This window comes from Macaca nemestrina, chromosome X, assembly GCF_043159975.1.
Source record: "Macaca nemestrina isolate mMacNem1 chromosome X, mMacNem.hap1, whole genome shotgun sequence".
NCBI lineage: Eukaryota > Metazoa > Chordata > Mammalia > Primates > Cercopithecidae > Macaca > Macaca nemestrina.
Genome location: NC_092145.1, coordinates 3,893,211 through 3,916,364, shown reverse-complemented (window position 1 = coordinate 3,916,364; position 23,154 = coordinate 3,893,211). Strand labels below are relative to the sequence as shown.

At 46.7% G+C, this 23,154-nt stretch overlaps 1 protein-coding gene across 2 annotated transcripts; it reads right to left on the bottom strand.

Moving 5' to 3' along the window:
- Positions 1-385: 385 nt before the first annotated feature.
- On the bottom strand, positions 386-22,148 carry LOC105495880 (gamma-aminobutyric acid type A receptor subunit epsilon). 2 transcript variants are annotated; one of them, XM_011765770.2, is made up of 9 exons: positions 22,005-22,148; positions 17,675-17,892; positions 17,159-17,226; positions 9,671-9,891; positions 8,534-8,616; positions 7,096-7,233; positions 2,984-3,136; positions 2,641-2,840; positions 386-2,357 (listed from the first exon to the last, which is right to left on the bottom strand). In XM_011765770.2, the coding sequence occupies exons 1-9, from the start codon at positions 22,058-22,060 to the stop codon at positions 1,974-1,976; spliced, it is 1,521 nt and encodes a 506-aa protein (XP_011764072.1). In that variant the 5' UTR covers positions 22,061-22,148; the 3' UTR covers positions 386-1,973. The 2 variants fall into 2 exon arrangements, with proteins under 2 accessions (XP_011764072.1, XP_024653085.1); XM_024797317.2 differs by having other exon boundaries at positions 2,219-2,357; positions 2,630-2,840; positions 22,005-22,147.
- Positions 22,149-23,154: the final 1,006 nt, after the last annotated feature.

Genomic DNA, 23,154 nt, shown 5'->3' with positions numbered 1-23,154 from the left:
AAGTCCTTGCCTGACAGGAGACAAATCTCTCCTGTTTTCTGTGCCTCAGAATCCTCATCTTTACATGGTAGAGGAGGGGAATTGTTTGAGTCTGGTGGTCCCTATGAACCGTCTAGTTCTGATAAGGGGGGCTAGAGTGATAGGCAAGGCAAAAGGGACACGAAGCCTGCAGGGGCATAGGAGCAATTAAAGGAATCTGAAAAGGGTGCCACATACCCAGGCACACTTCTCCCTTCATTCCCGTTCCTTACTAATGAGAGAAGGGTACATGGTCCATGCCTGGCAGGTCTGGAAATTATGGATGGGAGAGGGGAGCAAAGATTTGGGTCATGGATTTCAGGTTTAAAACATGGGCTGAGAACAAACTTGAATGCCAGAGAAACCAGCCACACCTTGAATGCTTTGCTGATATATTTATTTACAGATTTCCCCATTTCAGATGATGGTGATAAAAAGTAGATGGAGACCCCACCCTATCCACCCCCTAATAAATAACAGACACAGATTTCACTTAGCATATAGAAGCATTGGGGCATATCCAGATTCATTCCACTGGGTTACTAGAGCCAGGAGAGATTTGATCCTGGGGGCAGTCTGAGTACCTCAGGCCCAGAGATTGAGCTAAAGAGAGGTCACCATTCTGGGCCCTGCCACTGGTGTGCCAGCAGAGGTGACAGAATAGAACCATGGTGAACTGAGTTGCTTAGCCCTGTCATGTGGTCTAGTAGGCAACAGTGGGCTCTTGGATAGCTTCCAGCGAGATCCACAGTCTCATAGAAATCTGTGCCTCAGGGTTTCCATCTGCACAATGGGGATAAGAATCCTGCCCTAAAGATGTCACAGGGCTATCATGAAGCTCCAAATAGACACAATTTGTCAAAGGTGCTTTGCCAAAGTTCCAGTGCCATACAAATTTAAGGGAATTCGATTGATTGATTGTGATCGTTAGAGTGCCTCAGGTATAACAGTGGACTGGTTTATGGGTCCAGGGGTCAAGCAAGTGATAGAACTCCTATGGTGTGCCCTAGGTGGGCACCAATCAATGCCGAGTAATGCCTGCTGCAAAGCCAAGTTTCCTTAGTTTCTTGGCCCCAGGAAGTCACCAAGGCCTAGTGTCTGGGTCAGGGCTAGGCAAAGTCACTGGGGAAGTTACAGAAAAAGTCACAGGGGTGAAAGAGAAGGAAGAAGGTGGCATATAAAGCAGGGAGTAGTTAGTATCATCACACACAAAAATAGGTACCCATTGGATGAAGGGCATTGAATTGGTAGTGTAGATGAAAGATGGAGCCAGAGAGGAGAGGGAGATGTCACAACAGCAGAGAGAGAAGAATGCTGTCCCAAATAGGCTCTCTTGCTGCCTCTACTCCTCCTAAAGGGATAATGCCAGTGTCTATCTATCTGCAGAGAAAGGGGTAGCAGGGAGAGAGAACTGAGAACATAATAATCTGACCAAAGGGGAGGGATCCCTTCCTCCTGTTATACTGCTGCCTAGCATCTTAATGAGGTGTCAGGTATAGGCAAGCAACTGGTTGGTGCACTTTGAGACTGAGGCCAGAACTGGGCCAAAAGCACTACAAAGGCAATAGTGGGCTTCTGGAAAAATGCAGTAATTGTCTGGTTGTCAGCATTATTGGAAGATAGCTGATCTGCCTGTACTTAGGCATGGTTTTAGGGAGCTGATCACTAGATGGCTACTATTTTTAGCAATGAGCATCACGGATGCTCCTTGAAGAAGTGGAAGGTGGCCCATTTTTAATAATTTGAAATGGGCTGCTAATAAGACTCAGTGAATGGGCCAGGTCAGGGAGAGGGGCAGCAAAGACAAATCCTCTGTAGGCTTTTATTTGGAGAATGGGGCAGGAAAAACTCTAGTTGCTCCTGCTGCTGCTGCTGCTTTCCCCCAACTCCCTCGGCAAGGAGCTTGGACCTCCTGGGGAACTGGGTAGGTTGCCCCACAGGGTACCAGCTGGTACCTACAAGTTAAGGCAAACAAGCCAGTAGAGCACATTGAAGAAGAAGAAGGTCACTGGGAAAACAACTCGTGAGTAGTTATCCAGGCGGTAGACATGGATGCAGAGGCGGCCCTGCTGCCAGGTACTGCCCTCACAATCGGGGACCATGCAGAAGTACTTCTTAAAACCCTTGCACCACTCACAGCAGGCCAGCTTGGAGCAGAGACTGTGGGGACCCTCAGGGCTACCTGGGCTAGGGGGCTGCTGGGCTGAGCAAGACGGGCGATCCTCTCCATCACTTCCCTCGGTGGTGACAATCTGGCACACAAAAGCTTCCTGATGTTGGCGGGCACAGGCTCGGGAATGTGCACGGGTACGGGCATGGGCACGGCTATCGACACGAGGCTAAAATGGACAAGGAAAGAAGTGGGGAAAAGTCAAGGGAAGAGAACCCAAGTATAAGTGCTGCCTCCGGATTTTCTGGAAACTGTCTTTGGCACACCATATCTTGGCTTTTCTCCTCCAACTTCTCACCATTACATTAGGAAGTTGATTCAACTCCCCCACCACCCTGGGTAACATTCCATCACTCAGCAAGCTGACCACCCATGTGCCATAACCCCAGTACCCCTGCTAGCATGTCTCCACACTCCAAAGCCTTGCCACCACTCCCATACCCAGCTCATACATGGCGGAGTTTCGGAGAAGCATGGGCTTTTGTCTGGTTGTATATCAGGAAGTTGAGCACAGCAAACTCCAACAGAGCACAGAAGCAGAAGACGAAGCAGATGGCAATATAGAAATCCAAGGCTGTGATATAGGAGACACGTGGGAAATTCTTACGAGAAAAGGTGCCCAGCGTGGTCATGGTCAGAACAGAGGTGATACCTGCAAGAGCACAAGAGTGGAGGTGGGCTCAGTTCCTGATCTATATACGACATAGGTTGAAGGACTCCATGACAAGGCAACTTTACCCTGGCCCAGCCAATTCCCAGCTATGTGCCTATGCATATACCTCTTTCTCCTCTTACCTAGAGAGGTCCGGGCTGGAGCAGACTCTGTCTTGATCCAAAAGGAAACCCAGGAGAGCATCGTGGTCACGGAAGAAGGGACATAGTTTTGAAAGGCAACGTAGCCAAACCGCCTGCTCACATTGAAGAAAATCGTCATGACCATGAAGTCACCTGAAAGATACAAAAAACATCACTGCATTACAGTGCTGACATGAGGGTCCCCCTTAACAGGACATGCACAGTAAGGGTCTCACTGTCCTGCTCATAGTATTCCCTAGGATAGAGGCATGATGTTACAATGCAATACATACAAATAGGATCAGAAGAAGCCCAGAAAAAAGACTTACTGCAAGACCAATGACCAGTTGAGAGCTAAGCCAAGGCCAGAATTTAATAGCTTCTTTCTCAGTTTACTGTCCCACACCCAATGTCTGTCTCTGTAGGTTGGCAAGAGAGTCAGGTGAAAGCAAAAAATCAGTTAGCCTTCTAGATATCATGCCCACGCAGCTGATATCCAGATGGCTGACTGAGGGCTTCATATCCACTGAGGCACATCACACCTGAACTGCTGGCCCTCAGAATGTCCACTCTCAGCAAATGAGACTAGGGAAGTCTGTGCTGTGGTGGAGAAGCACAGAATGCTTTCAGCCTCCTTTCTACACATTCATATGATGGCAAAATGCCTTAGTGAGTGAGCACTGCTCCACAGATGGTCAAAACCAGCACTAGCCTGCTCCCCAAGCTTTTGATGGCTCCCTGTTCCACATGAGCTATATAGACTCAATCCACACTCTGGAATCTGATGCTAAAGGCCCACCATGACCCGGCTCCAACTGACATTTTACACACACACCTTACCCAAAGCCAATCCCATCTGCTCACAGATTTCCTGAGATAGCCTGCAATTTTACACCAATATTCTATCCCTGGACTCTCTTGTCTTAGTCTATGACCCCTAACCCAAATTGAGTGTTTCAGGAAAAGAGAAGAATAAGCTTAAAATGAACATTTCAGTCAGCCCTCCAGAAATCCATTCTGTGGCGTACACATCCACAGGGCAGACTGAGGTCCTCATAGTCACTTGGACATTGTGTCCTTGGTCATGGCTCTCAGACGGTCATGGTTCCTCCAGGACCTGATGACAACCTATATCTCTAGTTGGCATCTTCTTTTGTACCATTCATGCTGCTTTATGCTCTGACACACCCTCCCCAAGCACTCTGCATGCTATCATGACTCCTGGGCTTGTGTGGGCTTTTCTCGGAGCCCAGGACATCATTTTCCACTTTCAGCATCACATTGGAGTTGCAATACTATAGAATTCCTAGGCCTATAATTAGGTGGGCTTTTAAGTTCCTTCAAGGCAGGGCTCATGCAGGCCCTGTGGCTTAGCCCCTGCCCATCCAAGGTCAGAACAGCCTGGAACCCAGCAGATACTCAGTAACTCTTGCTCCTGTCAGGCAACAGCTTTGTGAAGCAGATCAGAACACTAACCTGTCCGTGTGTCCTCCTATTTTGGAAAGTGGATCAACTGCCCAGCAGGTTTGGGTGGGCTGGAGCTGAATGAGAAGAGTAGCCTTTCCTACTCACCTTGGCAGCACTGAAACTCAAGGAGCAAGGCTTCTCAGATTCTTCTGGAAAAAGGCAAGGGAGCAACCTGTTGTCAGTGGGAAACCTGTGTGTTGAGTATACCTTTGGGATAGAACTCCTCCAGGGCTGCTGCACGGACCACCCTTGCACTTGCCTACTGGCCAGAACGTATTTATCAAAAGTCCTCTTGCCATGGGATCTTGACTGCAATTTAAGACACTTCTAATTAGTTATACCCAAGCCCTGCAATATTGCTGGGTTTATATAATATATTCTTGTTGCAAGAGGATTTATTATTCTGTTGGATGATTCTATTTTAATTTTATTTATTCTGGCCAAAAAAGAACCTTTGCGGCTCGTCAAGAGATGCCAATTTGTCTTGAAGGACAAGAGAAAGATGCTAACACACATTTTCTACTTCTTCAGGAGTGAGAGAAGCACGGGTAGGGAAAACAATATACCTGGGGCTGAGGAACCAAAGCAAAAAAATATATGCTAAAGATGGTTTTCTGCTCGAACTCTTATTCTCTGATCAGATAATGGTTGGTCACTGCAGTGTCAGAGGGACACAATTAGAAAGACCATGTCCAGAGGACTGGGACTAGAAGAATGAATGGACCCAAAGCTTTGAAGAATAAGGGAAGAAAAATAAACTAGGGCTATGTAGACTACAACAGACTATGATCCATGCCAGGAATGATAATGCTGATCCTTTAATCTCGGCCCTGTGAAACAGTGGCTGAACTAATGTAAGCTGGATAGTTCCAAGGAAAAAGAACTAAGCCTAATATGTGGAACTTCCAGAGACTCAAATTTCAGATGAACAGGGAGAGTTTTCTAATGAACAGAACTGTCTAGAGAAGAAGGAAACCTCCTTGTAAGACAGTGGATTCCTGACCAGCAATAATATTCCATCAGAGGCTCCACAGCCATCAGTGAAGGACAAGCCACTCCCTGGAGGCAGGGCTGGACTCTCTTAGAACCTCCTGAAGCAGAGATTCTCTGGATCAAGGTCCAAGATGGCCAGAGTAGCAGGCTACCATTGCATTCTGAACCCTTAGGAGCTGAGCATATAAGTATGCTCCAGATAGAGAGACCTGCCCCAGGGTCCAACTGGAAGAGTTTGAGACCAGTCCCCAAGATAACTCTGACATTGAAGGAACCATGTCTCAAGATCAACTAGTCTCCAAGCAGAGGAGAAAGAAGACTTCTTTTCTCCTCAAGAATCCTCCTCACTCCCAAGGAGGTCTGGTGCTTACCTACTGTCATCGCTTTGGTGATGATGCTGCCTCTGGGGCTTTGTAGTCACTAGGGCACCATTTTGAAACAATGCACAATCATCTACTAAACGGAACCACTAGTGACTTGAAAGCCCCTGGGCCTTATCTTCTCTGTCACTTTTGATGATGGGTACCCACCAATCTGGGAAAAACTGAGGTGCAGAAAGCCAAGAGGTGGGCCCATGGTTAGCTGGCAGAAGAGCAAGGTAGTAAAACTGCTTCCCCAGAGCCCCCAAGAAAAAAGGCAAGTATTTGTAAGGTAGCCCAGAGCTTTGCCCCTGCCTAATACTGTGCAAGCAAAGCTCTAGTCACATGAGCATGAGCTTTCCCTCAACCAGAGACTGACTCAACAAATGAAACAAAAGCAGATTTTCTGCCTAGTCACATGGTAGCAGAACAAGATGCTGCTCATGACAAATGGCTGGTTGGGTGACTGGCTCCATCCACATTCTGGAAACGATGAGGGCAGTGCCTTCACTGCCCTAAACTTGGTCAGGATGTGTGAAGACTGTTTTCAGGGCTGCTCTGGGAGCTACCCTGGGGAGGTCCCTTGGCTCCTCATTCAGATCACCTAGGAACATAAGTGAAGATGCTCACATCTAATTGGGAACTGAAGTATAAGATACCCAGGACCTTCCCCTTTAGTCTTTGTTAGAGAAAAGGTCAGAAAACCAGTGGTCACTATGTCTATGTTGAATCCACCATGAAGCCTTTGACAAGAATCTGTGCTTTTTAGACTTGTTCCTTTAAGATAAATGTCAATGCAGCAGCCACTGTAGCTGCTGTAAATTCCTCTAGACTTTCCCAGCCTTAAACTAGCTGACATTAGAACTCTAGCCTCCACCTCCCACTACAATGGACTTTGCTTCCCATTCAACCAGATTGGATTGGTTCTGGGTGTGGAGAACTTATAGGAGCTCCATTCCCCAAAGTCATCCAAGAAGGTCAGTGTTGTAACCTTGAAACTGAAGGGTCTGCATGAAAAAGCCAGCTGCACATTCCGACAGCAGCAGAACTTTATCTACTTACCTAACTTCTCAAGGAGCTTGGCAAAGCACTTACTTCTTTGCAGATGAGACTGAGACATAGTTACAAAGTCTCAGTTTCCTCTGCAAACAGTTGTAAGTGCTTAGCAATTATAAGGCAGGAGCCATATCTTACAATATTTCCATGGGATGACTGCAAAGCATTCGTATGGATGGCCATCTCCAGTCATCCCTACCACCCTCCTGGACTTCCACCAAGCCCTGGCACACTTACCAACTGGGGTTGTGATTATTTCAGTTTTGTTGCTCACTCCTGCAAAATCAAATTGGAAGAGCTTCCAGGAATTCTTCTCATTGATTTCAAGCTTGAAATTTTCCCACTTGTAGATCATCTCATTCTCAGGATAGGAAACTGGAAAGCAATGTGAGAAAGAGGGTCATATGAGACTCAGAAGCCCACCTGAGGTCTCCAATAGCATGGAGTCAGCCTGCACAATGCCTCGGAGTCCTGTTTCTGGCCTTGCCAGCTGTGGGACCTTGCCTCTCCTACCTCATTGTTGAAGTCCATTCAATGAATGTGTTTACTGAGCATTCCTCAGTATCAGGCCCTGGGCTGGAAATACAGAGATGAGCAAGGCATGAACCCTACCCTCAAGCAATCACATTTAATTTTATAAGACAGTGAGTATACTACTGTGATTTTTGGAGGAGCTCTGAAAAACCTATGTCCACGGAACAGTGGGGAAACAAAGTAGATAAAGATCACTTGGGGACATACGCAGAAAAGACTTCACAAGGCAGGTGATACTCCCATTAAATCTTGAAACTCAAGTAAATATTCTCAATAAGAATGAGTTTGAAGGTGTTAAGGGGCAGCATAGAAAGGTGAACCACCTGGTGTATTGTGGAAAGGCCAAAAGTTCAGGATGGCTAGCTCACAGAGGATGAGGTGCACAGGATTGGGCGGCAGGGTCCAGTCCATGAATGGCCTTGAGGTTCATTCTAAGGAATTTCAAATTGATCCATGAGAGTTAACAGCGGATTTGAGACTAAGAAGTGACTCGATCTAGGTGACCCTTCAGCTAGGTCACTCTGAACCTTCTGTGAGGACAGCATGTTGGCAAGGAGGTTGGTGTAGCAATCCAGACAGAATTAAATTAATGCAGGTGAAGCTGTGACAGGGTGCAGAGAAACAGACGGGCATCGACAGAGACTGGGAGGAAACACCAACAGGATGTGCTGATTGATTAGATGCAGGAGGTGAGGGACAGGGAACATCAAAGTTCTTGATTTGGACAACTGGGTGAGTGATGGTCCTCTTCAATGAGACAGATGGGAACCCAGAAGCAACACACTTGTTTTGGTGGTAGAGGTCTGGAGAAGACAATGAATTTCGTTTTGGACATGTGCAGTTTCAAAGTGAAGATGTGGCAAAAGTTCAAGTGGAAGATAACAAAGGCCTAAACCAAGGTAGTGCCAGTGGAGATGGAGAGGAGCAGCCATACTTGAGATACACTTCAGAGGCACGTGGAAGGGATGAGCAACACAGTATTGTTGGCAGGAAAGGAAATGAGGGTGGACGATGGAAGCCCTGCACAACTTGGCAGCATTTTAGGAGAAAAGCAGAGGCAGAAAAATGTAAATGGCAAGGATGAGAAAAAGAAGGAGCCCAGCATGTTTCTGGGGCCCCAGAAACCTAAGAAGGTACTCACAGCTAGAGAAAGATAGAGGGCAAGAGTGAGAATCCATTGGAAATCTGAGCATGTGGAGTGAGCATCCAGCATCAATGGTCATCCTGGAAGGGAGAAAGGAGCCTCATTAGGCTGGCCCTAAGCACTTCCGTATCCACCCAAGTAGTCTAAGGACTACCACCAATGAATGGCCGGAGTCAATTTTTTTGTTTGTTTGAGACGGAGTTTCACTCTGTCACCCAGGCTAGAGTGCAGTGGCATGATCTCAGCTCACTGCAGCCTCTTGCCTACCAGTCTTAAGCGATTCTCATGCCCTAGCCTCCTGAGTAGCTGGAATTAGCACCAGCACACCCCGCTAATTTTTGCATTTTTAGTAGAGACAGGGTTTTCCCATGATTGCCAGGCTGGTCTCGAACTCCTGACCTCAAGTGATCTGCCCGCCTCAGCCTCACGAAGTGCTGGGATCACAGGTGTGAGCCACCATGCCTGGCCCTCAGTAGAATTTAAGACAAAAAGCTCAAAGGAGAGATAACAAGAGAGAAAAAACAAAACAAAACAAAACAAACAAGCAAACAAACAGCTTAGAACTATCTGGCTACTCTGGGCTCCATCATTAGAGAAACGTATGGACCAACTTCGATCGGCTTTTGTTTTCTCGCCCAGCCTAGTTTCCAAGACCTGCCAACATCCTCCCTACTCTCCCCTACCTTCCTGCCCCCACATGCAATCTTCCCCTGCTGGGCATTCAAGTATCCAACCTGGTCTTAGGTACCTTTGCTACTACCGTGCTGCTGCTCTGCCTGAACAATTTCACCACTGTGGACGTATCTTTATATCCAGTACCCACTTAGGATGGAATTGTCTAGGTAATGCAGTCATACTGGCACATCCTAGTTGGGGGAGCTCTGGACTCGGAGCCAAGTAACTGGGTATCAATTCCAGCTCTGCCACAAACTTGGTGTGTGGTTTTAGCAATATCTTTCTATTTTGAGGCCTCTATATCTGTTACATAAGGGGGCTGGGCTCATGGTCTAGGAAAGCTGGACAGGCCCTTAGAGGTATCATTCAGGATGAGATCTCTGCCCATAGATCTTTAGCTAAAATTATCAGAAGGGGAGAGGGAATTCCAGGAGGTGAGACTCCAGAGGCTTCACATACCTAATTGTGTACAACACCTTGCCATCCTTGTAGATGCGGACCATCTGGTTGGGCATGGTGATCTCATGCTCGTGGGTCCTCTTAGAATTCCTAAAAAAGGTGTCCGGGATCCACAGCTGGCTCACCACATTGCCGTTCAAAACAAGAGACTCAAAGGTGTCGTTGTAACAGAGGCGTTCGTCGTACCAGGTCTGGGAGAAGATGATGTCAATGGTGTATTCCTGGTGGGAAGGACAGAAAAGCACATACTTGGGGATGAACAGAAAAAGGACATTCACATGCAAACATATTGTTTGCCAGTCCCTAACCTAGAATCCTAAAGGCGATGTGGTGAAATGTATTGAGCACTAGACCAGGAAGCAGGAGTGGGATGAGGTCCCTTTTCCCTGCTCAAAGGCTCTTCCAATGTCAGAACTAGAAGGGAATTCAGAGGTTACCAAGCCTAATAATCCCAAATGAGAAGTCAGTCATACCCTGCTTGATTACTGTGAGCAAGGGGAACTAGGTCCTCACATCATGCAGCAGTTAACACAATACTCACACAACTCAGGACAATAGAAAAGTTTGCCCTAAACAAAGCTTCCTACTACTTTCTCTTACAATCCCCATTCTGTTCTCAGGTAACACATAGAGCAGGTCTAGTTTCAATTCCAGAGGAGAGATCTCCAGAAATGGTATGTCATTGAATCTGTCTTTTTTCCACATTTCTGAAGTCATGGTGCATCTTACAATTAACACATATCTTTAATGGAGCATTTCTTATTTTTTCTTGATAGTGGCTTAAATTGGTTATGATCGTAAATCAGAGCCAACATTGAATCAAGGAAAGGCACCTGAAGGTTGCAATCTTGCCCTCCTGAGTCTTTTCTCTGGGGTAGACATTCATGACTAAAAGTTTTCGGCTTCAACAACCCAACCACTGGTTTTACCAATAGATCTGCAAGGATTGCACAGTCAACTGACAGTCTACTCATAGGCAACCCTTTTCACCAAAGTGTGGTAGTACTTGTTAGTACTTGGTCCATAGCACTACTACTCACTTTGTGCTGTGTTTATCCTACAAGGTCAACCACACATTTTAAAATGATTCCACACTTTGGGAAAGTGTTGCCCAACAGAATGGCAAGTGTGACTATGGTCCATGCAAATCTTACTGACATGGAGCAAATTGAAAGACACTACTGGATAAAACTGAAATCTAGAGCACCTTGCTGGTCACACCATAGTCAAGACTACTGGATTAATGCAGTTGAATTAAGGAAGCCTATGGTCACTAGGTATACATAATCAACGTGAACATAACAATGGGATAGGTGAGATTTGGTAATCTTTAAAGGTACTGTTAGCTCTGATGTTATAGATTCTGAGGATTTTCATTAGCACATGTTTAAGGTTTGTGTGTCACCACAACTATCCAGTTGTTTTTATGTTTCCTTATAAGTGAGAGTAAGAGAACATTTCACTTAGGTAAGCAATAAGACAACATAGGACTGGATCACTAAAAATGACATGTCTGTACACTATGCCCACACTTGGAAATATAAACATGGAATTATGTCAAAATAAAAAAGATTAGAAAATACCCAGAAGACACTGACTGACACCACAGAAAACTGAATGTGCCCTATAAATAAATGATTTCAAGGTAATGTGGAGGCAAGGAGAACTGTTAGACTCTAGTGACAATTAGTGTCACTTTTTTTTCTGTAGAATTGTTTCCATTTATAATCAAAGTCTTAAATAAATGTTCTTGTGACCTTGGCTAAAACTTGCATCTTTCCCTGTTATCCTCTTTGTTAAATGGGAGACTATAAATAATTTGTAAATGCCCCCCACCTCAAAAAAAAAAACTGCCCTGTTTCCAGAGCTTACATTGAGACTGTCCCTTTACCAGTGGGCAAAGGCTCCATGCCATTCTGTGATGGGCTTATCAAGTAGATGGACTCTTTGGAATTCACTTAGGTTTGTACAGAGGAAGGCGGCATGAGTTTGGCTGTAGGAGTTTTCTATCTCCAGGTGTTCCAAAATAAAATATAATTCCCAACTAGGTCACAGTCTCAGAGGATAGATTTCATCTAGAAACAGACAGGCAATGGTGGCTTAATTCCATGGACTGGGCTCTTCATCTTATTGCTCCTGTGTAGGCTGTGATGCTACTCCAGCCAGGTCAACACCCTCTCAGTCCCCACATTTCCACAGTAAGTCAAACATCTCAGCTCAAAATTGTTTTAAAAATTTACAAGCACACACACCGTTGATTGCATACAGTGAAGTTTCCCCTTTCAGATTTTATCTGGGGAGCACAAATGTTAATTAACCCCAATCCTTCATTCTCCAGAATTACAATAAAAATGAAGTGTTTTGCAGGCCAGGCGCCATGGCTCAAGCCTGTAATCCCAGCACTTTGGAAGGCCACTTCTGGGAGGGCAGATCACGAGGTCAGGAGTTCAAGACCAGCCTGGCCAACATGGTGAAACCCCGTCTCTACTAAAAATACAAAAATTAGCTGGGCGTGGTGGCGGGCACCTGTAGTCGCAGCTACTTGGGAGGCTGAGGCAGGAGAATTGCTCGAACCTGGGAGGCGGAGGTTGATGTGAGCGGAGATCACGCCACTCTACTCCAGCCTGGGTGATGGAGTGAGACTCCATCTCGGGTGGAAAAAAAAGAAGAAAGAAGTGCTTTGAGTCACAAGAGAAACGTCTATTTAGTCTCATGTTCTTTAAACAAAGAGAATCTTTTTTTTCTTTCACTTTTTTTTTTTTTTTTTTTACTTTCAAATAAGTGCTGTAAACTCTGAATGTGTGGTGTGTACGTGTGCATAGATATATCCATGATTTTTCGGTCTCCAGATATTGTCTGTCCCATAAAATGTTTGTTAAACATCAACAATGATATTTAATAGGAAGAAGCTAGAAATTTGCACCACTGGTGTTGAAGGGAGGAAAAAACCCTACTACAATAGAACTCCAAGTAGCTCGAACAGCAAGTACCACAAGTAGGCCAAGGCAGAACTCTGAGTTATTTTAGAGATAAGGAAACTAAGGCTCTATAAGAAAGGGGGCTATCCAAAGTCACACAAATAGTCAATGGCAGCCTGGCCCTGGGATGGCTTTCACTTGCACCAACAATCTCTTTAGGTACCAAGGTCCAATTTTCTCTGCAGAATCCCTAGGTCTTTCCGCTGAGTTCTTCTGCATCAAACAATGCATACCCACAACCATGGAGGCAGGCACGGCCCTCAGGGAAGAAATCAAGAAAATCCCTGATTGCCTTTGCTGCCCAGGACAAAAGACTGTAAAAGCAGCCACCAAACTGCTGGGAACCAACCATGGAAGGGAAGACTGAGAATGTTCCCTGGAGTAGGCCAGATAAGCAGACAGAAAAGAGCTGGTAGAACCTGGCTCCCATTTGTATGAGAGCCTCTGACCCCACCCTGCCCCACCTGCCTCCACAAATAGCCTTCCAAGTGTCTCTACAGTCCCAAGTGGCTGGCAGTTTAAACTTGGCCAGCAGAGCCTCCTTCATTCCCAGGCCTTGCGAACTGCTTGGTAGCCAGTGGGAAGCCTTTCCCTCTGCACTCACACTGTGCTTATGCTCTATGTTATGAAGTGTTCAAATGAGCATTTATTTCTATTTGACAATTGTAAGTTCATTACATATCAATTGATAACTAACACTTCACTTTTTCCCCAGTTTGACAAACGAGCTTGCCATGTACATCTCTTTTAGCTCAGCCGAAACTCTAGAAATTCAGTGTTTTGGAACTAGAATCAACTGCGATAATTACCACAGCAAGAAAAAGCGTTACTAACTATTGATGCTACAATGCGCAGTGATTCCCAGATTGTTCATTGCCTTTTAATCTCAGACTGGGTGTTACAAAACCGTGCACTCAGGTTTTCTTCCTGGAGGACAAGGCCTGCTTTCTACACAACATCTGACTGAAAGGTGTTGAAACTCCCCTCAAGCAGTTACACCAGCCATGTACCCAATGCTGGGACTCACATTTCTGAGAAGGCTCAGTTTCCTCAAATGTAAAACAGGGATCCATGTCCTAATGGCAGTTTTGGCTTCCATGCAGGTTGTCATGAGGATCCAAGGAGACAAGAATGTACTGGGTACTGGCCTGTTCTGTGACTGTGTGGCAGAGACATGCGTCCCCTCATTACCAAGTACACCACAGAACAGGGACCTCCCACAGCTTTAAAGAACTATTTGGAACCATGTAGAATGCAAGACATTTCAGGACAATTTAACACCACATGTGAGGGTTTAGAATTTTCAAGACACTTGGCTCAGGCTAAAGTGCCACCTTACTGGCTAAAGAAAATAAAGTTGTTGGCTCTTTTCTGAACGAGTCCTGTGTTCCATGCTAGGTTTGGTGACTGCTGGGTTATTAGACTATATCCTTCAAACATTGTCAGGTGAGGCCACTGCTGGAAGCATGAATAGCCATGGAGCAAGGAGAGACAGGGCATTCAGCTACTGTGAGTGGGGCTACTGCTCTGCTACAAGGGCTCTTGTAGATAGAAATTGATTTCCCAAACAGCAAGGAGATTTGAGTCACAAATTCTCCACTACTCTTCAACTTTACAGGATGCTCTATCTTACTCAGAAAGCAAACCAAGGCAACTTAGCGCCCTTTTCTCCATTTGTCAATGTGTGTGTTCTCTCCATTCTACCTAAGGAAATTTAGCCACCACCAATTGGGTGGAGATTGACATGTTAGAGAAGAAGGAGCAAACCAGCTTGTTGGAAATTAGACTGATTACTTCCAAATAAGGTTGGCAGTGCCTTAAAGTCAAGCCAAAGGAGCAGAGAACTAGAAGAAAGGAACAAATAAACAGCTATGCAAATTTCTGGGAGCCATGAGGTTACTGTGGACTGAGCACTACATTTGGCTTTTGGCATGCTAAAGAGGAGAGGCAGAGACTGCTGCAGGAGGCTCTCTGCCCAGCTAGAATAGCATCCTGAGCCACTTTCCCCACTCCTACACCAATGACCTGAAAGGGTCAACAATGACAACAATGGTGGGACCACAAGCCCTCAGCCTCTGGTTCTTGCACAGAACTTAGTGTTTCTTAGTTTATAAACAATACTAGCAAAACTAATTGCTAAATTCATACCCATTTTTAAAAAGGTAAACTGCAACACAAAAAGGAGACTACAATTCTCATAGTGGTAAACACGCTGGTAGCAGCAAAAAGTAAATCTGATTATCAAGGAAAGAGTCAAAAAAAAGAAAACTCCACCAATTTTAAAATGTAAACAGAAACTCAAAAACATCTATCTGCTCTTATGCTTCTGTTCTTCCTTGTTAGTTCTCAGCAACTCAATTCTAGGAGTTGCTCAAAAGAAGAACATCATGATCATGTGTAGCAGGCAGACTCTTAGATGTCCTCCAATGTTCTTCACTTCCTGGTGTTTGTGCCCTTCTGTAATCCCCTCCACTTGACTCTGGGATGGACCTCATGATTTGTGTCTGATAAGAATACCACAGAAGCAATGGCATGTCTCTTCTAAAATTAGATTATAAAAAGTCTGTGATTTCAATCTTGAGCACCTTCTCTCATACTCTTCCTCACTCTGAAGGAAGCCAGCTACCATATTGTGAGCTACCCTGTGGATAGGTGCCCATGGCAAGGATAGAGGGAGACCTCCAGACCACAGCCAGAGAGGAACAGAATCCTGCCAATCCTGTGAGTGGTCTTGGAAATGGATCCTCCCTCAGTTGAGCCTTCAGATGAGACTCCAGCCCTAGCTGACACCTTGATTACAGGTTTGTTAGAGACCCTGAAACAGAGAACCCAGCTAAGCCATGCCTGGATTCCTGACCCACACAGACTGTGAGATAATGATTGGTTTTTTTTTTTTTTTTTTGAGACGGAGTCTCGCTCTGCCGCCCAGGCTGGAGTGCAGCGGCCGGATCTCAGCTCACTGCAAGCTCCGTCTCCTGGGTTTACGCCATTCTTCTGCCTCAGCCTCCCAAGTAGCTGGGACTACAGGCGCCCGCCACCTCTCCCGGCTAGTGTTTTGTATTTTTTTAGTAGAGACGGGGTTTCACTGTGTTAGCCAGGATGGTCTCGATCTCCTGACCTCGTGATCCGCCCATCTCGGCCTCCCAAAGTGCTGGGATTACAGGCTTGAGCCACTGCGCCCAGCCATGATTGTTGTTTTAAGACACTATGTTTTGGGGATAATTTGTTACATAGTAAGGCATAAGTAGTGTGCCTGAAGAATCAGGCAGCCAAAGTCTCATGGTTGGGGGTTGGGGAACCTTGCTCTTCCACTTAGCCTATGTAAACACCTTGATTTTCCATGAAGGTTAACTTAGCTTTGAGGGTCTATTTGCAAGGCCCGTCTCAGAGCCAAGGCTCTAAGCTCACCCAGTCACATGGCACTTTTTGGGTACCTGTGAGTATGCTAAAATTTTGTTTGCCTTGGGCCAAGAGATCTGTGGCTGTGATGGAGTTGCTTACCACAGCCTTCCTCAGTGTCAGGCTCTGCAGATGCAAGTGATTCTTGCAGAGCATCTTTCATCACTCATTTGCTTAGGTAACATATACTGAGCCCTTGACATCAAGGAGCTCATGGAGGAGACAGCAAGGCCAACATACCACAGATAATTACAATGAAATGATGTAGGGAAGATCAGGTAAACAACTGTGATAGAAGCTAGAAAGATGTAACTGCCAAAGACAGGAATGTGGTGTGAGAAAGAAAGGAGCAATTAATAAGTGTGGAGGTCAGGGGAGATGCCGTGAATGAGATGCGGTCTGAGTTAGATACTGAAAAAGAAGGCAGCTGACAAGTAAGAAAGTGGAACAATGGCATACCAAATAGAAAATCACTTGAATGAAAGCTCAGAGGTACAAGGTGGTCTGGGAATGCCAATATTCTAGTGTGACCAAAGCACATGGTCTCTAAAAGGGTGAAGAGGAATACAACCATGGAGGGCCTTGAACTGCATGTAATAAGCAGTGCTGGGACTGCAGGAGGAGCATCACTTGGGAGGCCAACTTAGTAGGTGGAGTAGGTGTTTTCTAGGTGGGAGATGATGAAAGCTAAATGGGGGCAGTGCTGACACTATGATTATATGAGTGGAAAAGGAAAGAAGGAAGTAGAACAAAAATATAGAAACAGTCTTAGAGCAAGAGCTAGTAACTTTAGACTTATGTCCATACAAATAATTATCAGAAGAAAAGAGGCATTCCATTGTGGTATTTAAAATTGCTTTATTATTTTTATTTTGAATGAAAAAACTGGAAGATATGGTCATGATTCTGAAGATCCTCTTCAAGTAGCAAGGGACTTACCTTTTCCAGTCTCATTCTCAAGCCAGTGGTTAAAAAAATCCCTTCCTCCCTCCAGAAATAAATTATTGGAGTTGTTACAGAAATACAGAGCAGAAAGCAGAAGTCTGTGGAAGGCCCTATAGGTCAGCCCCTGGGCTTCTAGGAAATACTGTAAGAAAAGCTTAGTACTCACCATGTCCAGGATAGAGAGAGGACCAAGGCTGTTGACGGAGATCTCAACAGTGACCACAGTGGGCTTCTCTGTAAGATAAGCAGAAGCAGCAAAGGGTAAGTGTCAAACAGGGGCATGGGACAGGGGAGGAAGTAGTCAGAGGGGATGAAAGGGGAGTCAAGTAAGTGTTGGACCACACAGTTTCAGCATCTAATCCTATTTCTTTATTTGTTCTTTCATGGCAAAACCAAGCTCACGGACTGTTAAGAATTGGACATACATCTTGAAGATCAAAAATCTAGTTTAGTCCTCTCATTTTACCATTGGAAAAACTGAGGGCAAGAGAGGGAAAAGTCTTGATCAAGGTCAATGACACTGCTGAGAATAGAGTTAATATCTCTTACCTGACAGGTCAACAGCAGATATTCCTGTCCATGTGCATGGCACCTTCTGTTACTGCTCAGGTCCATTCTCCCTGCCTATACCCTCAACCCCTGGACCCTCTAAGGAGGGGAAGAACTTTGTTCTGCCACTCACCTCCAATGCCAGGGCGCAGTTTGTGGTCATAATTACTCAGGATAGTGTTCAGGATGCGAGAGGCTTCTGGCAGTTTGCCAGCTCTGCGCCCAGTCTCGGTCTTAGTTGACTTTGTTTCCTCAGAGAACAGCTTATTTTCCAGAGGCTGGGGCGGGGGTCCATAGACGACATCATGGGCAGAGGCTTCATTCTTTGATTCAGTCTGAGGTCCCTCGACCCTAGAACATTCAAACGAAAAATGAAGCTCTGCCCTGCAGTCTGTAGGGGCCCCAGCTAGTGCTTCTTGGGACAGAAGCAAACCGAAACAAGTTTTCAACACAGAACTTAGTTAAATTGTGACTGGTAACAGCAAATTATAAGACAGTGACAGATTAGGCTTGTGAATTTCTTTTAAATCTTGCTGCTCTTTGGGGACTTTCTATGTTGTCCTTCTTTTATGATAACTCTTTTATTAAAAAAAATAAACAAAAGCAAGACCTAGATTTTAAAAGAATGTTCCACGTGAAATGAAGAGGGCATTTATGTCTGAGCGCTGGCCCACTGTGACTAGCCTTGGCCTCTAGTCGGCCTGACCAGCACCAACTGGGAGTGAGGAGCAGGCTGAGGGCCAAGGCTGAGAGGAATTCTTGCGAAAGCCAGAGTGGCCTCTTCCAGAGAGGACCAGAAAATTGTGGGAATATTTTGCAGTTTTGTTGGTTGTGTAATACTCGTTGCACTGGGGGCAGGGGAAGGAGATGAAGAGAAGGAGGCTAAAGAGCAGCCTTTGTGGGTGTCTAAACAGGAAAGGCAGGAGTCCTCCACCCACAGACAGCCATCCAGGAACTGACTGCCCAACAGGAGTCCACCCTGAGCTCCACAGCCATGCACCACAGCCAAGTAAAAGAAGAAGATTAGTAAGAATAATTGAATTAAACAAAAATGTTAAAGGCCATCTGCCAAAGTATGAAACTCACCGATGGTGTTAGAAGTCCGGATAGTGCTGCCTTTGCTGGGAGGCAGTGACAAAGGGGGCTTCTGAGGTCCTGCTCACGTTCGGGTTCTTGATTTGGCTTTCTTTACACCGCTGTGGTCATATTCTGACAACTCATCAACTGTACACTTATGATTTGAGCACTTTTCTGTATACATGTTCTAATTCCATAAAAACGTGTTGTAAAAAATCAAAATGCCCCACCTGCTAATATCTGGATCTCATTTTATTTAAAAGCAAACTCTTAAAAAACAAACAGAAATCATTTATGACATAATAGGAGAGATTTGAACACTGAGTGGATAGTTGAGGCATGAATAAATTATTCTTAATTTTTTGGTGTAATTATGGTATTTTCTTATGCTTGTGAAATCTTTAATGACTAGAAATACATACTAAAACAATTACATATAAAATGATATGATGTCTGAGATATGCTTCAAGACAATCTAAGTCGGAATTGGAGAGTGGGTGGGGTAAAAGAAAATAAGAGTGGCCATGAATTCACAAACAATGGGGGTGGGGATGGCTACATGGAGATTCCGTGTACTGTTCCCTCTGCCTTTATATGTCTTTAAAAAATATATAATTAAAAGTCTTTTAAAAAGCCATCATCCCATATTAATCTGTGATATTGGAAGGCAGGAGAGTGGTTTCCTTTGGGGAGGAAAGTGTACAGGGACAAGCATTTTGGAGATGCGTGTGTGTGTGTGTGTGTGTGGTAAGGGGATTGCAATGCTGTATTTCCTGATCTAGGTGTTGGTTACATGGGCCTGTTTACTTTGTGAAAATCCACTGAGCTGTTCACTCATGATGTCTATGCTTTTATACTGGCATGTCACACTTCCAAAATGATTTTTTTTAAGCCATAAGGCAATTTGTTTCCTAAAATAAGGGGTAAACAGGGCAAGAGACATTGGCATGATCCCTGTATTGCAGACCAAGGGACTGCCAACTTGGGCAGCAAAATGCATTTTTCTGCAGTATTTCAAGCTGTTAGAATTGCTTAAGTGGCATACAGATGTGCCAAATCCACACCATTTCTCATGTCTGAAGTGGCTACTTCCCATTGTGGGCTAGAGAAGAACTGGACTTCGAAAATACAGTTTCTACTTTCAAATGCCATATTTAGAAGATGTCTTCTTTTCCTGAGGCCAAATTCCCAGCCATCTCAAAAGATAAGGGCCAGTGACTATGGGAAGTGAGGAGGGAAAATGGAGACCTGAGACCCTGCAAAATAAGTGATGTGGCTGGAAACATGGCACAATCAGAACCGGCAGCAGTGGTAGACTGAGCACTGCCAGACAGGACCACCTAAAAGCCTGAAGCAGCCCCTCCCAGATGTCTGAAATCCATGGACAAGATCCTCCCAGCTGCCCCATGTTTAAAAGTGCAGAGGCAAACAGATAAACCCGAAAGCACCGAGACCACCAAAGCCCTCCTGCCCCTAGACTAGGTCTGCAATGAAAATGATAGCAGAGGGTCATAAGGTGGCTTTAATCCTAAAATTGGCTTTTGCCAGTTAAAAACAAACAAACAAACAAAATAAAACCTCATCCTGAGGTCTTTGGGGTTAAAGAGCTGCTGACAATGCATACGTTTCCCCAGTCAGCCATTAAGCTCACTTTCGGGGCTAGAAAGAATAAAAACTTGAAAAACACTCATACATTGGAATAGTGGGATTTTCCAGGGGAGTTTTTCAGGCATTCACATGTCTCCAGACACAATGGTCCAGCATGAAGTTGAATCTCTGCACTACCCCCTCCCAAACAGTCGACTGCTGGTGGCGTGAGAAGTGGGGTGGGGGTGGGGGGCATAAGAAAAGATGTTGCATTTTTATCTAAATCAGATCTCTTTTTCATTATACAGATGGACCAACTGAGGCCCAGAGAGAGGAAGGACTGTGCCCCAAGTCACACAAATAATTTGAGGCTAAGCCTGGACCAGAGAGAGGTCTTGTGGTTCACTGTGGCCCAGTACACCCCATTGTCACCTCCCCAGCTCTTTCCTAGCACCACAGGTTGCTATGCTTGAAGAGTAGTTTCCATTTCCCCAGCCCCCTTTCCCTGCTGTTTTCCTCTCTGACCCCCCCACTTCTTATTTCCCCCATCCCAGAGCCATCTTTTGCCCTAGCCAGTCACCATGTCAGCTTTCTCAACTAGTCCAAATTCCATTTGGAGGGATGTGGATGACTGGAAATTGCTAGCACGCATAGAAAAACATTTACCAAGCCCTTGCTGAGGCTAGCCCCACTCCAGGGCATCAGTGAGCCAGCAGGGAGCCACACATCCCCTTCTCTGAAGAGCTAACGCAATCTCGGGTAGGGAAAGAAGTCACCCCCGCTCCCCACAACAGATAAACAAGACACAAGCCCAGTGCCATGGAAACTTCAAGAAAGCTCCACAGATCAGGAAGCTCGCAAACTTGTGACACTTCACACCCAGCAGGAACCATCTCAAAAAAACCAACAACAACAACAAAAAAACGAAGCAGTCATCTTCCACCCCAAAAAGCGAGAAATCTAGGGGACAACCTTCCTAGCCAAGTCTCAGGGCGAGGAGAAGGTGTGAGGGAAGATGGTTGTTCAAGGGAAACCTGAAAAGGGAGAAGGGGATTGAAATCTAGGACCCAAACCACAGACTTCAGAGGAGAATAATATTCCTGGCCTCTGGCTCCAGTCTACCCAAGGCCCAGCAGGGTGTCTAGGGATGAGTTAAGGAAGGGGGAGGCCGTCAGCAGTGGGGAGGGGTATAGCTGGTGCGGGAGCCCTTAGACTAAACCAAAGCTCCTGCCTGAGACTGGCACCAACAGGAGCAGCGGCATGGGAAGCAAGGAAAGTCAGAGTTGCCTGGCGCAGTGCCTGGAACTCAGTAGGCACTCTTAAAAATATGTGAGCAGCAGAGAACAGACGAGGCAACACTTACACATTTTTGGCGCAGTTAAGCTCCCTCAGCCCGCGCACCGCCTTCTCGAAATGCACCCCCGACCCCCCAGTAGCTGAAGCCTGCCCTGGCCGGTCCCCCCCGGGGCTGCTCCCCTGTTCCTGCGCAAGACTCCTAGAAGGAGTGCTTGTCACCAGGCCATCGCAGTGCTTCTGAGAGCGGGAATCCGAGAACGGGGGTCCCGTCTTCCTTTTGGAGATCCCCTTCAAGGACCCCGGGAATCCATCCTACAGTGAACCGGGCGGAGGCTGGCGCGCATCGAGGGCACGCAGTACTCAGCCAGCCCGCGCTAGGGCCTGGGCAAGGCGGGCGCGGGGCTCGAGGAACGCGGGGCCGCAGGGATCCCGGGAGCCGTCCCTGCTCCCAGGGAGAGGGGGCTGGGCGCGAAGGGCTCCCGGGTCCCGGGATGGAGACTCACCTCGACTGAAGGATCAATAAGATGCCTAGGAGGACTGGAAGAACTTTGGACAACATTTCCGCGGAGACCGGAGCGACCACCTGTGCGGAGGTCGCGGTTCACGGTCTGTACGCACTGAGCGCTGTGCGGAGGGTTTTGCTGGGCTCCAACTTTCACTCCTCCCACTCGCCCCGCCCCGTCCCGCGCTCCCCGCCCCGCGCTCCCCGCCCCAGGCCCGCCCCCAGCCCCGATGGAAATCTCCGACGACGTGACGGCTGCTGCCGTGGGGAGCGGGGGAGGCTCGCGCGGGCGCTGGTAGGAGGCGGGAGCCCTGTTGCTGCGGCCCCCAGTCCCCCCGCCGCCACTGCAGCACTGCCAGACAGCCAGGGGCGGGGGAGGGGGAGGGAGGAGGCGGCGAGCCAGCGGCGCACGGCCTGGGCGGAGGAAACTCGCGGCCCCACGCTGTGGCCGGCAGGGAGCTGCTTCAGGGACAAGATGCGGGGCTGGATGTGCTTACGCCCCAGAGGCGACCCCCTCCTGCCCGTTGGCGCGCCGCGGGGTCAAACTGTGCTCTCCAGCCGTGGCTTCCTCCCCCACCACCTGTTGCACCCCATTGCTTCCCCAAGTCTCCTGGCTTCAACCTAGCTGCCTCTCTGGTTTTCCCAGCTCTCAGCCCACAATCTTCAGTCTTTCGAAATACAAGTCTTGTCGTATAAAGGAAGCCGGGTAACTCAGCACCTTCCTTGGCATACGGAAGAAGAGAGACAGGGGTCTCCCCAGCAAGCTCTGATGTGAGGTACTCCACAGGGCAAATTCCCAGGTATTTGGGGGCAGGGAGGACCCGCCAACAGAGGACCCGGCAGAGACATTCACTGGAGAATTTTCTCTGAACCCCAAGAGGACACTGCCACAATGTGGCTCCCGCTTTGGCCCCAGACGCTGAGTGTGAGAGGGACCACTTGGAATAGAGGAGGCTTTGGAAACCTCCTTAAGACTGGATGGCCGAATCTTTCTGGAGACTTGGCACCAGGTGATAGCAGAAGACATGAGAAGGCACAGAGAGGGAAGGGGTAGTGCCCCTCTTCAGGGGAGACATGTCAAGAGTCTCAAGCATACTTGGACTTCATCTTCTTTACCTAGATCCTTCTGATTTGCTTCAGAAAGAGAAGGA

Coding starts and splice junctions, on each gene's coding strand:
- LOC105495880 (XM_011765770.2), bottom strand. CDS start 22,060: ATGTTGTCCAAAGTTCTTCCAGTCCTCCTAGGCATCTTATTGATCCTT. Junction 3,137..7,095: donor AATAATCACAACCCCAGTTG/GTAAGTGTGCCA, acceptor TGTATCTTTCAG/GTGACTTCATGGTCATGACG. Junction 2,358..2,640: donor CTTCTCCGAAACTCCGCCAT/GTATGAGCTGGG, acceptor TGTCCATTTTAG/CCTCGTGTCGATAGCCGTGC.